Source organism: Rhinopithecus bieti, unplaced genomic scaffold (assembly GCF_001698545.2).
Source record: "Rhinopithecus bieti isolate Rb0 unplaced genomic scaffold, ASM169854v2 scaffold_1058, whole genome shotgun sequence".
Lineage (NCBI taxonomy): Eukaryota > Metazoa > Chordata > Mammalia > Primates > Cercopithecidae > Rhinopithecus > Rhinopithecus bieti.
Window position 1 is genome coordinate 180035 of NW_016803341.1, and position 17054 is coordinate 197088.

Genomic DNA, 17054 nt, shown 5'->3' on the forward strand with positions numbered 1-17054 from the left:
ATCCCTTTATTTTGAGCCTACGTATGTCTCTGCATGTGAGATGGGTCGCCTGAATACAGCAGACTGATGGGTCTTGACTCTTTATCCAGTTTGCCAGTCTGTGTCTTTTAATTGGAGCATTTAGTCCATTTACTCAATGTAGTTTTCTAATTTTCTCTTAAAATAGTTTTACATGCCCTTTTAGATTCATTTCTAAGTACCATATTGCTTTTTAAAAGATCTTTTTAATTGTACAGTGGAAAATATGGGGGAAAATGTGCACATATAGAGCTCTGTGAATAACAAAAACCAAGTGATATAACCTTATCCAGGTTAGGAAATAAAATCTGGCTAGAAACTTACATGCTCCCCTCATTCTTCCTTCCATCTCCCCCATGCTGAAGGTAACACCTGATTTTAAATATAACAAATTCGTTTTGAATATTCTTCAACTTTTTATAAATGGAATAATATAGCACATACTCTTTTGTGACTTGCTTTCTTCTCTCAAGTTGTTTGCAAGATTCATTAAGTGCTGTCACATATATTTACCTTCACTTATTCTCACTTGCTAATCAGTATTCAATAATGTTAGTATGCCACAATTTATCCATTCTACTGGATAAATAGTTGGCATTTGGGTAGTTTCCAGTTTGGAGCTATTACAAATACTGCTGTGAAGAATATTTGTGTATGTTTCTCTTGGTGCTTGTATGCATCCCTATCTGTTGAGTATAGAGTTAGGAACAGAACAGCTATGCCATAGGTTCTGCTTTTGTGGAACTTAGTAGATAATGTCAAACTGCTTTTCAAAGTCATTATACCAATCCACACTCTCACAGCAGTGAATTAGTTCTGCTTGTTCTACTACATTCTTACCAATACGGTATTGTCTTTTTCATTTCAGCCAGACGTCTTAGTAGGTATATGGAGCTATCTTACTGTGATTTTAATTTACATTTCCCTGTTGATTAATGAAGTGAAATATTTTGCACATGTTAATTGGCTGTTAAGATATTCTCTTTTGTAAAGTATCTATCAAAGTCTTTTGCCTATTTTTCTATTGGGCTGAATTCCTTTTCATATTGATTTGTAGGCATTCTTTTATATTCTGGGTATAAGCCTTTTTTTTTTTTTTTTTTTTTTTTTTTTTTGAGTCAGAGTCTCGCTCTGTCACTCAGGCTGGAGTACAGTGGTGCGATCTCGGCTCACTGCAAGCTCCACCTCCTGGGTTCACACCATTCTCCTGCCTCAGCCTCCCGAGTAGCTGGGACTACAGGTGGCTGCTACCACACCTGGCTAAATTTTTTTTTTTTCTTTGTAGTTTTAGTAGAGACGGGGTTTCACCATGTTAGCCAGGATGGTCTCGATCTCCTGACCTCGTGATCCACCCGCCTCTTCCTCCCTAAGTGCTGGAATTACAGGCATGAGCCACCGCACCCAGCCAGATATGTCTTTTGTGGGACACAAGCATCACAAATACCTTCCTTACCCTGTGACTTGCATTTTACTCTCTTATTTGTTGTTTATAAATATTTTTTAAATTTTATTTTATATATTTTTAATTATTAGGCAGTCTCCCAAACCAGAATAGGTTCAGAGAGACTCTTAGAACTTCTCATTTTCCTGTAATCCCAGCACTTTGAGAGGCCGAGGCCGGCGGATCATGAGGTCAGGAGATTGAGACCATCCTGGCTAACATGGTGAAACCCCATCTCTACTAAAAATACAAAAAGAAAAAAACAAAATTAGCTGGGCATGGTGGCAGGCGCCTGTAGTCCCAGCTACTCGGGAGGCTGAGGCAGGAGAATGGCATGAACCCAGGAGGCAGAGCTTGCAGTGAGCAGAGATCATGCCACTGCACTCCAGCCTAGGTGGCAGATCAAGACTCCATCTCAAAAGAAGAAAAGAAAATAAAAAAAAAAAAGAATTTCTGATTTTAATGTGCCATATTCGTCAGTATTTTCCTTTATGGGTTTTTTTTTTTGGCAGGGAGCGGGGGGTGGGATCCAGTTTAATGAATCTTTTCCTATCCCTGGATTAATACTCCTCCATTTTCTTGTAGATCTATCAATCATTCATCTATCTATGCCCTTTTATATTTAGACCTACAATCCATTTTGAAATCATTTTTATTTATAATGTGAGCAAGGAAGTCAATGTTCTTTTTTTTCCAATATGAATATCTAACTTATTCTGCACCATTTTACCCCAAAAATAATTCTTACCCCACTATATTTAGTACCTTTAACATAAATCAGGTATTCATATACAGGTAAATTTGTTCCGGGAATATTTTGTTCTATGGTCAGTTTGTTCATCCTTGTGCCAATATCACACTGTCTTAATTACTTAAGCTTCAGCTTTATAATTACTACAGCTTTAGCTTTATAATAAGTTTTGATACCTGGTAGTGTAAAACCTTTAGATTTGTTCTTCTTTTCAAGATTCCCTTGGCCATTCTTGGCATTCTGTATTTCCTTATCAGTTTCAGAATAAGCTTGCTGGTTTCTGAGAGAAAAAAAAAAACCTGCAGGGATTTTGATTGGATTTTTCTTATTTTTTAATATGTGTATTTAAGTGTGTAACTTTACCCCTAAATATCACTTTGGCTCTCTTCCAAAAAATTTTGATATTAAAATTTTGTTATCCCTCAGTTCTAAATATATTGTAATCTCTATTATGATTTATCTCTTTAACTTCTGAGTTATTTAGAATTACATTATACAATTTTCAAATAGATGAATGGTGTATTAGTTTCCTAGGGCTGCCATAACAAATTACTACTGGGCAGGTTAGCCCAAAGAAATTTAATCTCTAACAGATCTGGAAGTTAAAGTCTGTAATCACAGTGTCAGCTGGGCCATGCTCCTTGAGAAGGCACCTAGTGGGAATTCTTCCTTGTCTCTCCCAGCTTGTAATGGCCCATGGCATTCTCTGGCTTGTGACAGCAGAACTTCAATTTCTGCCTCTGTCCTCAATGGTCTTCTCTCCTCTTTTTATAAGGAAAATAGTCACTAGATTTAGGACTCATTTTAAATCCAGATGATTTAATCTTGAGATCTTTAATGACATCTGCAAAGACTCTATTTCTAAATAAGGTCACATTCTGAAGTTCCAGGTGGACATGAATTTTGGGAGAATACCACTCAATCTGTTATAGACAGATTTTTCTTTTATTTCATTATTCCATATTTTTATTGTTGAGTTCTAATTTAGCTACAGTGTGGTCAGTGAAGCTGGTCTGTCTGCACATCAATTCTTTGAAACCAACAAATTCATCAAATTTTCTGTGTTCTTTTAAAAATGGAAAATCATCTATTATAAGTAAAACTTCATTTTTCAAATACCTTCTCTTTTTTTTTTTTTGAGATAGAGTCTCGCTCTGTTGCTCAGGCTGGAGTGCAGTGGCGTGATCTCGGCTCACTGCAAGCTCCACCTCCCAGGTTCATGCCATTCTCCTGCATCAGCCTCCTGAGTTTGGGACTACAGTTGCCTGCCACCACACACCCGGTTATTATTTTTTTTTTTTTGTATTTTTAGTAGAGACGGGGTTTCACCATGTTAGCCAGGATGGTCTTGATCTCCTGACCTCGTGATTCACCTGCCTTGGCCTTCCAAAGTGCTGGGATTACAGGTGTGAGCCACCAAGCCTGGCCCTACTTTCTCTCTTTACTTCCTGATCTTTCACATTTCTGAAATGTATTGTTGAATTTACCTATACGTTCCTGTAATTTTCCTGAATATGTTTGAGAATATACATATAAGTTCACAATTTTATCTTTCCTGGTATATTTGACCCTTTTATTACTATGAGATAAACTGTTGTATCTACCTTTAATTTTTTTCTTGTCCTGGAATTCTATTTTGTCTATATTAACACTAGCTTTTCTTTAGTCAATATTTGCCAAATGTACTTTTTTTCTTACTTTTTTGAGCTGAAGGACAACATAAATTCTGATTTAATAAAAATAATGTATATGTTTTAAAAGTCAAATAGTTTCATGAGGCTTATAAGAAAGTCAGCAGTTCCCTCTCCAGGGATCTCCAGATCCCCAATTTCTAAAGGCTACCATTTTCAACTCCTCTAGCCATTTATTCTAGGATCAATATCCTTATTTCCTAATAACATGCTTTATACTACCATACCATTTTATGTTCCAGAAATTATCTATTGATTTCCTTCTAAGATCAATTACAATCTCCTATCTTTCAGTTCTGCGATTTATTCTTATACTATATACTAAGATCAATTATGGATTTATCTCATTACAAAACCCTCCTACCCAAACATATCTTTTCATGCTATCTTCTGAAAAGTTTTAGCCCTATATTAATATTCAGTGTTTATATGTCACATAAATAATGGTCAGAGTGATTAAATATTCAATTAAATCGATATTTAGTGTTTACATATGATTGTTTACATTATTATTCACAGCTAAGCCAGCTAGTATACTGCAATTACATTTATTTTCGATTACAAACTTCTGCTTTTCCTGAAGAGTTAATAACTGCTTTGTTTTTGCATTTTCTGAGTTTCTATGTGCCAACCCCTACTTCATTCTTACAGTTGCAAATAGACTGAAAACCTCCTCTAAGTATAGTCAATTACATCAGGTACCCTATCAATTTGACTTTTTCCTTGCAGGCTTCAATCTGAATGGGTACTAGGCCTTGTGTACCACTGCCACAGCGAGAATTTGTTTCCCGTTTCCTGTGTTGGCCCCCTCCATTTCCTCAATCCCATGTTTTCTTTCTTTCTTTTTTTTTTTTTAACTTAAACTCCCTTATTTTAGTGAAATAATTTTCTCTCAGAATTCTAAGGTATTATTCCTTTGGTTTCTAACTCTGTTTATCACTTTTGAGAAGTTTGATGCCAGTCTCATTTCCATTTCTTTTCTTTTTTTTTTGAGACGGAGTCTCGCTCTGTCACCCAGGTTGGAGGGCAGTGGCGCGATCTCGGCTGCAAGCTCCGCCTCCCGGGTTCACGCCATGCTCCTGCCTCAGCCTCCCGAGTAGCTGGGACTACAGGCGCCCGCCACCGCGCCTGTCTAATTTTTTGTATTTTCAGTAGAGGCGGGGTTTCACCGTGGTCTCGATCTCCTGACCTTGTGATCCGCCCGCCTCGGCCTCCCAAAGTGCTAGGATTACAGGCATGAGCCACCACGCCCGGCCTCATTTCCATTTCTTTATATGGAATGTACGTTTTATTTTTGGAAGCTGTTAGAATCTCTTTTCAAATCAGTTTTAAAATGTCAAGGTCATGTGCCTTGGTGTATATTTTTATGTACATGGTAGTCCCTTTTAGTATGAAAACTCACATCTTTCAGTTCTGAAATTTATTCCTATACTAGTCCTTTGGTTCTTTCTTTTTTTGCCTTCTCTATTGTCTGTATAGAACACCTGCTTTGGATGTTGAAACTTTTGGGACAATCTTGAATTTTAAAAAATATTTTCCCATCTCTTTATGTTCTATTTTTGAAGAGATTTTCTCACTTTTATATTTCACCCCTTTAACTGAGAATTTTACTTATGATCTTTTATGAGCTCTTTTAGCTATTAGATAGGTCTTTGTTCAGTTTCCCAGGCAGGCATTCTCTCCTCTATTCTTCTTCTTTAATTCTCTAAGGCAAGAGGTTCTGAGGCTAGGTTTCTCTCAAGGTGAAATGGCTACTAAAGACTAAGCCAGGAGGAGGGCTTTTCCTTAGGATGTGAAATCTGTAAGTAGACCAACAGATGGGAGATTGTAGGGGTCCCTCAGATAATTGAGACTGACTTTATTTCAAACATATCATCCTTACAAAATGAAGCCTGGGAGTGAGGTAAAGTTGGTAAGTTCTTTGTGCAGACTTCAGACACAGTTCACTTCTTTCCTGCCAACTTTTCCACATCTCCCCTCACCTAAAGTATCTGACACTGGGATCTTAGGATTATCTGTTTCAACCAAACTGCCACTAGTATATGGATAGTGGAAAACACGTAAGGGATTTCCTGGTGCATAAAAGTTTTCATTTATGAACTATATTTTGTAAAATTATTTCTTTTTATTTACTTGGCAGTCTCAATGTTAGCTGGTAGATATGCTTCTCTTGTCTTATTTCAAAAGGCATTTATAAAAAGACTTCACTGCGTTTTGAAGTAGAACAAAATTATCTAAAAAAATGTGTGCTTTAATAAGCAGACCTCATTTACTTTTCTCACAAAGGCACTGATGCTATCACATGAAGTCATCAACACTATACCAAAACTAGAACATAGAGCCACCCTCCGTTTAAAAACTGCCCTGGGATCAGTAGCACCTATTTGGCTAATAGTTATACACAGGAATAAAAAACTATAAATATAACAAACACAGGCAATTATACATACAGAATTTTCAGTGGCTACTGGAGTTTTCATTTAATAAAGATTATCATCTCTCAGCTACAAAAGTATAATGTCAGGGGTGCAGAAGAAAAAAATCTTTTATAAAACAATGGGGGCCAGGCACGGCGGCTCATGCCTGTAATCCCAGCACTTTGGGAGGCTGAGGCAGGCAGATCATCTGAAGTCAGGAGTTCAAGACCAGCCTGGCCAACATGGTGAAACCCCACCTCTGCTAAAAATACAAAAAATTAGCTGGGTGTGGAGGCGGGCGCCTGTAACCCCAGCTACTCTGGAGGCTGAGGCAGGAGAATCACTTGAACCCAGGAGGTGGGGGTTGCAGTGAGCAGAGATCGCACCATCACCCTATACCCTGGGCAATAAGATCGAAACTCCATTTCAAAAAAAAAGATTGAAACACAAATACCAGCAGTGACCAGACAGATAAGGTGGAAGAATGAAGCAGACTGGGTCTCAGAGCTGTGGGGATGGAAGCAAACAGGAGAATGGATGTCCTGCCTGCAGGGGGACAGCCATGGCTCAGCTGCAGCTGATGACCACCATGAATGAATGCAAGCCAAAGGGTAGCCAGATTTTCTGATTTTTCAAGGGAAATAAAAAATCTTAGTTTTAAATGTTGGCAGAAAATTTAAAAAATTTTAAAACAACATGGGGGCTGGATGCAGTGCTTCGTGCCTGTAATCTCAGCACTTTGAGAGGCTGAGGCGGATAGACAGCTTGAGGCTAGGAGTTCAAGACCAATCCAGGCAACATAGCGAGACCTCCATCACTACAAAAATAACCCCATCACTACAAAAAAATTATTAGTCAGGCATAGTGGCGTGTGCCTCTGGCCCTAGCTACTTGGAAGGCTGAGGTGGGAGGATCACTGGAGCCCAGGAGTTCAATGCTGCAGTGAGCTATAATTGCATCACTGCACTCCAGCCTGGGTGACAGAGTGAGAACCTGTCTTTAAAAAAAATTTTTTTTTTTAAATCATGTCAGCAACAGAATCCAGCTTATAAGACATTACTTTGTAATATCTGACAGAGATAAACTAATGTGGCGATTTAATCAAGATTTTCTATGGATCTTAGTATCTAAAACATACTTGATTGGGTATTATTTCATTTCAAAAGCTGTATCATATTTTATTCCCCATTGTGAAAATGAAGTTTATAGTTTTCAAAAATCTCTGAAGCATAATAAACGATTTTATGAAATTTTACCTTCTTATATATGCTCAATATAATGGCAAGGAGAAAAGCTTGTATAACGAAACAGAAAAAAAGGATAAAGATTGGACAGTAATCTCATTTAGGATGAAAAGGGGAGAAAATGCCACAAAGTTTACAAAGCCAATCCAGTTACCTGCATTTTCATTCCGCAAGGGTTTTTCTCCCACTGGCAAGGATGCCTTAGTCACTACCCTCTTACTGTAGATTCCTTCTTTATGTTTAATGTTAACAGTGGCTGAGAGATCATCATCTCTTGTGCCTAGCACCTGAGCTGGGAAGTCTGGAGCAACTGCATCATTGGATCCTAAAGAAAAATGGGGAAGTAATACAAAACACAAATAGTGACATGAAATTGAGAAAGACTTTTTAAAAATTTGCCTCTCAGACCAATTCTATGAAAAAAGCACTACAGGCCAGGCACGATGGCTCATGCCTGTAATCCCAGCACTTTGGAAGGCAGAGGCGGGAGGAGTTCAAGATCAGCCTGGCCAAGATGGTGAAACCCCATCTCTACTAAAAATACAAAACTTAGCCAGGCGTGGTGGCAGGTGCATGTGATCCCAGCTACTTGGGAGGCTGAGGCAGAAGAATTGCTTGAACCTAGGAGGCAGAGATTGCAGTGAGCAGAGATTGTGCCACTGTACTGCAGCTTGGGTGACAGAGTGAGACCTGGTCTCAAAAAAACAAACAAACAAAAAACAAACAAACAAACAAACAAACAAAACTACAATGGGTAGGATAATCAGAAGGAAATGTCAGTCAAACTGAAGTAAGCTATGTAATATAAATTCTAATAATACAAGGCAGAGATGCAAATGATATAAGAGAAGATATAAAATGGAGAATCAGGCCGGGCGCGGTGGCTCAAGCCTGTAATCCCAGCACTTTGGGAGGCCGAGACGGGCGGATCACGAGGTCAGGAGATCGAGACCATCCTGGCTAACATGGTGAAACCCCGTCTCTACTAAAAAATACAAAAAACTAGCCGGGCGAGGTGGCAGGCGCCTGTAGTCCCAGCTATTCGGGAGGCTGAGGCAGGAGAATGACGTAAACCCGGGAGGCAGAGCTTGCAGTGAGCCGAGATCTGGCCACTGCACTCCAGCCTGGGCGACAGAGCAAGACTCCGTCTCAAAAAAAAAAAAAAAAAAAAAAAAAAAATGGAGAATCAGTTCAGGAGAGAGAATATTTTCAGCTCACGATGGTTTTGGCGGAAGGAGAAAATGGATTGTACCTTGGAAAAAAAGTAGTTTTTTTTGATATAGAAAGGAAGGAAGAAAGGCATTTTAGGCAGAAGTTATAGCATAAGCAAAGACAAGAAGTATTTAAGAATGGCAGACACTTTATGGTCAGGCTGGATTGTAGAATACATTAAGGAGAGTGGTAGAAGATATTTAAAAATAGTTGTTTGGGACAAAATTCAGCAGTGCATGGGATCCCAAGCTGAAGAGTATAAACTTTATTGTATATGAAATGCAACATAATGGAAGATTTTTAAATGAAATAATAATATATTTAGCTATGTTTCCAGAAGATTAATCTGACAATACAAAAGACAAAACACTGAAAGGAAAATGACAGATAAGTAAAAGACTTGAAAGCATTTAATTCTTTTAAAATATATTTCAATATTCCCACATTCTTTGATATAATAAATTAATCTATAAACCATGCCACATCTAACAGGCAAAATAACATTTCTGGACATATAAAGGCTTATACTAATCTTCTGTGAGATGATTTTTCTTTCTAAGATCCTGTATTTCCTGAGCTCCTAGTATATGTATGGCAATAAGAGCTGGGTAAGTACCTGTATCATTAGTACAGTGCACAATAAGCCATGAAGAGTTCTGCAGGACAGATTGCAAGGAAAACAGCAAGCCTTCTGGGCCAAATAGATTATATTGGGCTCCTCTCAACTTTTGTAACATCACTTTCTCTTATCTGCCTCTTACCTCTCCGGAAACTTATTTTTTATCTTTTTTTCTACCAAATCTCTCAATGCTAGAGTTCCTCAAGGAGTCAGAACTGGCCTCTCTTCCCTTCCTAGGTAAACTTATCGACCACCAAGGTATATGCTGATGACCAACAAATAATGTACCATTGGCCAAGACCTTTCTTCTGAGCATCCGACTCCAGCATTCAGGGACACGGCTAGCTCTTACAGCACTTTTATGGAAATTAGAAAAATACGTCTCTTCCTCAAATAAAAATGTTTAAGTTACTATATATTGTAGTACAACACAAACTACTGTAAATGGTGGTCATTCTCTTCACAAATTCTCCCAGGGAGTACACACCAGCAGCAGCATGCACACGCACAGTCTGCACCACCACCCCTTGTTCTCCAAGAGAGATGACTCCTCAAGTTCAGAGTTAGGTGGGGAACAATTATGTCCCTGACAGCAGTGGGTGAATGAGCAAGAGAATCAACCTCAGAGGAGGTGAGAGGCAGCTGAGAGAGTGCAGCCACACATGTGTGTGTGTCAGTGAATGTATGTATACTTATTTTCCTGTACCTGTGCATAGCTATAGTATGTGCGAGTACAGATTTATGTTTGGGGCAGCACAAGAGTTAACACTGCTGCTCCAAAACTCTAACTAAAGATCTGGAATATTCATGGCCATCTGTGTGCTTTCATAAAAGTATATATTTATAATGTGAACAGTGCCCCTTATATGTGGCACTATTACCTTAACATGTGTAAATTAACTCTGCCTACATTCGATTGCAGACCCAACATCTCTATGCAACAGGAATCTCATTTTTAACATGTCCAAAGCAGACATTTTGATCATCATCCCCAAATCTGCTTTTTCCTCAATCTCCACCTCAGTAAATGGCACCTCTATTCACCTAGTTGCTCACTCCAGACATTTTTTTCACGCTCTTCTCCCTCACTCTCCACACTCTTATTACCAAATCTAGGAGAAACTATTTCTAAAAGGAAGTTGACTGTCTATTTCTCTCTATCTCTATAGATAACACTGTGATACTGATGCTACCATCTCTGGTACTGTCTACAGCAAGAGCCTTCTAACTAACTGGTATCTCTACTTGCACTTTAACCCACCCCACCACGGCTCTCTGCCTTCCCATCTATAAACCATTTCTCCATATAGTGGCAAGAATAAACTTTACAAGTGTAAATCAAACCATAATTGCAGTAGTATTAGAATAAAATCCAAACACTTTAATACAGTTGATAAGATCCTGCATGATCTTGAACCTACCTGTCTTCAACCATATCTGCCCATCACTATGCTCTACCCTGTCAAATAAAATTTATGGGAGTCCATTGTTTTAGACTGAGCTCCTGCACTAGGCCCCAACAGACCAAACCAAAATGTAGTCACTTGTACTAAATGCCATACAATCCAACTGAAACTTTAAGGAAGAAGGAAAGTTCCACAATGGACCAGAGTTTTCTAAAAACAAGAGATTCACAGCAACTAACTGAAAAAGGGGCCAGTCACCCTGAGCTGACGTAACAAGGAACTTATCTCTGCTTTAATCTTTACCAGGAAAGTAACCTGATGTCAATCAATATGCTTTTTTTGGTATTACCGATGATCCACCACTTACAATGGAGTTACATCCTGGTAAGTCCATCATAGGTTGAAAATATTGTTAGTCAAAAATGTATTTAATGCCCCTAACCTATCATAGCTTAGCCCAGCCTACTTTAAACATACTCAGAACACTTACAATAGCTTACATGTAGGCAAAATCATCTAACACAAAGCTTATTTTATAATACAGTGTCAAATAGTTCATATAGTTTATTAAATGCCATACTGAAGTATGGTTTCTACTAAATGTGTATCACTTCCATACCATCGTAAAGTCAAAAGTAGTTAAGTGGAACCACTGTAAATTGGGAACTGTCTGTATTATGTTTCCTTGTTCCTGGTTTGGCTACCTTATCAGAACCAACTGCTCTCCCATGCCCAGTGCACCTTTTTCTATATTATAGAATGAGATGTTGCCTGATTCATGAATCACTACAAAAACCAATTAGATCTTCAAATGTGTTGAAATTTCAACCCATGCTGCCTTCTTTCCATTTGTCACATGCAGCAAGCTCTTTTCTGCTTCATGGGCTTTCCTAATCTTGTTCCTTCTCGCCAGAACATTCTCACACTCCACTCTTTGCCTACCTAATTCATCCTCATCCTCTAGAGTTTAGCTTAAAAGTTTCTTCCTGGAAAAGACCTTCAAAAGTTCATAAAACAGGCCGGGCGCGGTGGCTCAAGCCTGTAATCCCAGCACTTTGGGAGGCCGAGGCGGGCAGATCACGAGGTCAGGAGATCGAGACCATCCTGGCTAACACTGTGAAACCCCGTCTCCACTAAAAAATACAAAAAACTAGCCGGGCGAGGTGGCGGGCGCCTGTAGTCCCAGCTACTCGGAGGCTGAGGCAGGAGAATGGCGGTAAACCCGGGAGGCGGAGCTTGCAGTGAGCTGAGATCCGGCCACTGCACTCCAGCCCGGGCGACAGAGCGAGACTCCATCTCAAAAAAAAAAAGTTCATAAAACAAAACTGGGTCTACTTGTTTATCTTGGAACTCTTCTTTATTTTCTTAGCATTTATCACTTGTAATTATGTACTTATTTATGGTCGAACATCTATCATCCAATGTGAACATAAACTCCATTATAGTTTATTTTGAGCAATACTGAAATTGTAACACCTACCACAGTATTTCTGCCTGGAACACAGTAACATCTTTAATATCTATTGTTTGAATAAACAAATGAACACAAGCTGACAGCTTCCTATCATTAAAAAAAAAAAAAAAATCAACCTGATCGTTGTAGAAAATTCAGGAAAGTATGAAGGAAACAATAAAAGAAAACCCAACTAAACCTTGGTTATATATCCTAATAAGTGAAGATATACAAGGATCATACCATATACAGTCTCATTACTATTTTTTCACTAAAGTAGAGATATATTTTAAATGGAATTTAGGGTTTAAAGTCAGCATGTGAGGTGAAAACCTTGCCACAGAGGGTCAAAATCACCCTTAGGAAGGCATATGTTGAAACTGACATCGTGTCTGCTCAAGAAACCCACCAGAGTCCATTTTTGCCTCCAGGCTTGCAACTTATCGCTGCTCCTGAATCTGAGCACCCGATGAAGTACCTGACATTGTACCAAAAAGATATTTCTTCAAACTCTAGAATCATACCCAGACAAGCAAGGTAAGATGCTTACACTATAAAAGGCAAATGAGGACTACGATGAACTTTGAGAATGAAGTTTCCCATCTTTCATTACATATTCTTCCTTAGTCATATGTTCATAAAGGGTAGAGTGCCTGCACAAAACACCTGTACTTTTAAAATTCTCTTCTTTTTTGTTAAGTATATTTATTGGAACTTGCTTAAGTTAAATACAGGTATGAGACAATATCAATGTATGCTAAAATTATTTACCATAGCTAAAGACATCTCACTGAATTCCACTCATCTGATTTAATTGTTTATGCTATCTTAAAGTTCCCTATGTTTCTTGTTCTGTTACTTTGCTAATTTCATGTACTCAACACTGATTTGGAAGATAGATATCTACTTTTAAAACTCAATTAAGCTTTTTTGGTAACTTCTTAAGTTTTTTTAACTGTGGTAAAATATACATAAAACGTAACCATGACCGGATGCAGTGGCTCATGCCTGTAGTCCCAGCACTTTGGGAGGCTGAGGCAGGAAGATGACTTGAGGTCAGGAGTTCGAGACCAGCCTGGCCAACATGGTGAAACCCTGTCTCTGCTAAAAATACAAAAATTACCTGGGTGTGGTGGCGGGTGCCTATAATCCCAGCTACTCAGGAGGCTAAGGCAGGAGAACTGCTTGAATCTGGGAGGCGGAGGCTGCAGTGAGCTGAGACTGTGCCACTGTACTCCAGCCTGGGTGACAAAGCAAGACTCTGTCTCAAAAAAAAACAAAAAACAAAAAACAAACCAAAAAAACCCACAAAAAAATAACCATTTTTAAGCGTACAGTTCAGTGGCATTAAGTACATTCACACTGTTATGCAACCATCACCACCATCTACCTCCAGAACTTATTCATCTTCCCAGACTTAAACTCTGTAGCCATTAAATAGTAACTTCCCACTCCCCCTACCCCCAGCCCCTGGTAAACACAGTTCACTTTGTGTCTCTATGAAGCTGACTTTTCTAGGTACCTCATATAAGCAGACTGGCTTATTTCAACTGGCCTAATGTCTTCAGAGTTCATCCATGTTGTAGCATGTATCAGAATTTCATTCCTCTTTAAGGCTGAATAATACTCCATTACACATATATGTCACATTTTGTTATCCATTCATAGATCAATAGACATTTGGGTTGTTTCCACCTCTTGGCCATTGTGAATAATGCTGTTATGAACATGGGTGTACAAATACCTCTTCAAGATCCTACTTTCACTTTGTTGGGGTATATATTTAAAAGTGGAATTACTGGATCATACTATAATTCTGTTTCATTTTTTGAGGAACAGCCACGGTGTTTCCTATAATGGCTATACCATTTTACATTCCCACCAGCAATAAGCAGTGGTTCCAATTTCTCCACATCCCTGACAACACTGATAATTTCTCTTTATTTGCTTGTTTTTTAAAATAACAGTGATTCCAATGGGTGTGAAGGGGTATCTTACTATGGTTTTGATTGGCATTTCCCTCATGATTAATGATGTAGAGAAGATTTTCATGTGCTTATTGGCTATTCGCACATCTTCCTTGAAGAAATGTCCATCAGATTCTGTGCCCATTTATCAATCAGTTTGGGTTATTGTTGAGTTGTAAGAGTTCTTTACATATTTTAGATATTAATACCTCATCAGATAAATGATTTGCAAATATTTTCTCCTGTGAGTCACCTTTTCATTCTGTTGACTGGATTTTGTGGACAAAAGTTCTGAATTTTGATAAAGTCTCACATACATATTTTTCTTTTGTTGCCTTTGTGTTTTGTTTTTGTTTTTGTTCTTTGAGACATAGTCTCACTCTGTTGCCCAGAGTGGAGTGCAGTGGTGCAATCATAGTTCATTGCAGCCTTAAACTCCAGGGTTCAAGTGATACTCATGCCTCAGCCTTCCAAGTAGCTGAGACTACAAGCATATACCATCATGCCTGGCTAATTTTTAATTTTTTGTAGAGACAGGGTCTTGCTATATTGCCCAGGCTGATCTCAAACTTCTGGACTCAGGCAATCCTTCCATCTCGGCCTCCCAAAGTGCTGGCATTACAGGCATGAGCCACCGCACCTGGCCTGGACATTTAAATAATACAATGCAGCAACTCTGGAAATCAGATTTTCATTTCCAAGGTTTGGTGTTTTTGCTTTAGGTTGTTTTAATAACTTCTCTAAACTAATTCTGTAAAGTCTATATTCTTTGTTATATATGGCCACTGAAGTTACTACTCAATTAGTTTAGTGGTCAGCTAATGCCTGAACAGAAATTTCCTTAAATGCCCAGAACCAATAAATCTCCCAGCCTTTATCAAATGGCTCCACGCATATGTTGGGATGTACCTTCAACACTAACCTAGGCAGCTGCCAACTCTACCTTAGCCTTCCCTTTTCTTCTTGTACAGACCCTTAAGGTCAGCCAGAGATAAGACCTAGTGCCTTGGGTCTTTCCCAAGCATACACAGGCCTATGCATGTATGGGGTCTCGCAGAGTCTTAGGAATATGTCAGAGCCTTTCAAAGAATCTATCAACATCTTATCCTCAAGTTTTCCTTTTAAGCTTTTCAGTTAGTTTACTGTTTACCTCAACTGTTAGTCCTCACCTCAGCCACTATGATATTAAAATACTTGTCTGTAAATGTTTTTGATAAACATCTTTCCCTCCCTTTCACCAGAGGCCTTTAGCACTGGATGGCTCCCAGTCAGGTCAAGTAAAGATAAGCCTTTTGAGAGGAATCTTCCATGGAACCACTAGACACATCAAATTTTAACAATTCTGTGGGAAAAAAGTTTTAAAAGAGCCCAGCTCCATTTTGCATCCTCTGGTCTTGGAAAAGAAAGCTATATTTCTTAAGTCTATCACTGAGCTAAGATACTGGGAATGGGACTAGGGCAAGTTAAAATGCCAATACTTACTGTTCTTAGTGGGATTTGGCCATTTTTCTTGAATAAATACTCCCTGGGTTGCCATTAAGACTGGTTTATTTGCAGACATTTATCTCTTTCTTTGGATGGCTACTTCCTTTGCCCTTGATTTTTGTCATCCTTGTTGTTTGGATCTTATGAGTTCTATTATTTACTTATTCTCAACTGAAGAACAATTATTTGGCCCAAATATTTTCTAACAATGATGTACGTCTTGCTCCTGGCCCCAAACTCTTATTGGCTCCTCTCATATCTATAGATGCACAACATATTCATAGAAAATGGCCAGGAGTTAGAACAATTCCTAGGCTTTCATCCAGTGTAGGTCTACTGGTCTAAAAAAGGATTGTTTTCTATTTCCAACTTCCTCACTCTCAGAATAGATGAAGAACATGAAAAAACAATCTCGGCCGGGCGCGGTGGCTCACACCTGTAATCCCAGCACTTTGGGAGGCCAAGACGGGCGGATCATGAGTTCAGGAGATCGAGACCATCCTGGCTAACCAAGTGAAACCCTGTCTCTACTAAAACAAAAAAAACTAGCCGGGCGAGGTGGCGGGTGCCTGTAGTCCCAGCTACTCGGGAGGCTGAGGCAGGAGAATGGCGTAAACCCGGGACGCGGAGCTTGCAGTGAGCCGAGATCTGGCCACTGCACCCCAGCCTGGGTGACAGAGCGAGACTCCGTCTCAAAAANTCACACCTGTAATCCCAGCACTTTGGGAGGCCAAGACGGGCGGATCATGAGTTCAGGAGATCGAGACCATCCTGGCTAACCAAGTGAAACCCTGTCTCTACTAAAACAAAAAAAACTAGCCGGGCGAGGTGGCGGGTGCCTGTAGTCCCAGCTACTCGGGAGGCTGAGGCAGGAGAATGGCGTAAACCCGGGACGCGGAGCTTGCAGTGAGCCGAGATCTGGCCACTGCACCCCAGCCTGGGTGACAGAGCGAGACTCCGTCTCAAAAAAAAAAAAAAGAAAAGAAAAAAAAAAAGAAAAAACAATCTCAAGTGTGTATGGCAACTAGATCTCTTTTTGTCGTACTGATGCATACAGTACTTTATTACAGAAACTGTATTTCTCAGGATACGGATTTTCTTCTCCCATCACCTACACTATTCAATCTTTAAGTTAATCTCTCCAACCAGATGGAAGTGTTAGTGATGTCTATGGATAGCAGGACACAGGAGGCCTCAGAAAGTACTGGCACATCTGGCCAGGTTTCTACTGTTTACAGACATTCTGTCTTCTGAACTATAAGTAAGTGGGATAGAAGATTTTCCTACCTACAATTAATTAAGTGAACTTGTTTTCTTTCTGGTAGCCATTAACAGTGTTTTTAAAACCAT

At 39.2% G+C, this 17054-nt stretch overlaps 1 protein-coding gene across 1 annotated transcript in view; it reads right to left on the reverse strand.

Annotated features, from left to right (window-relative positions):
- ALMS1 (ALMS1 centrosome and basal body associated protein) overlaps window positions 1-17054 on the reverse strand; it is a 236937-nt gene that overhangs the window by 61402 nt on the left and 158481 nt on the right. The window contains exon 13 of the mRNA XM_017876541.1: window positions 7717-7887. Coding sequence (XP_017732030.1) covers window positions 7717-7887 — 171 coding nt within the window. The remainder of the gene's footprint in view (window positions 1-7716; window positions 7888-17054) is intronic.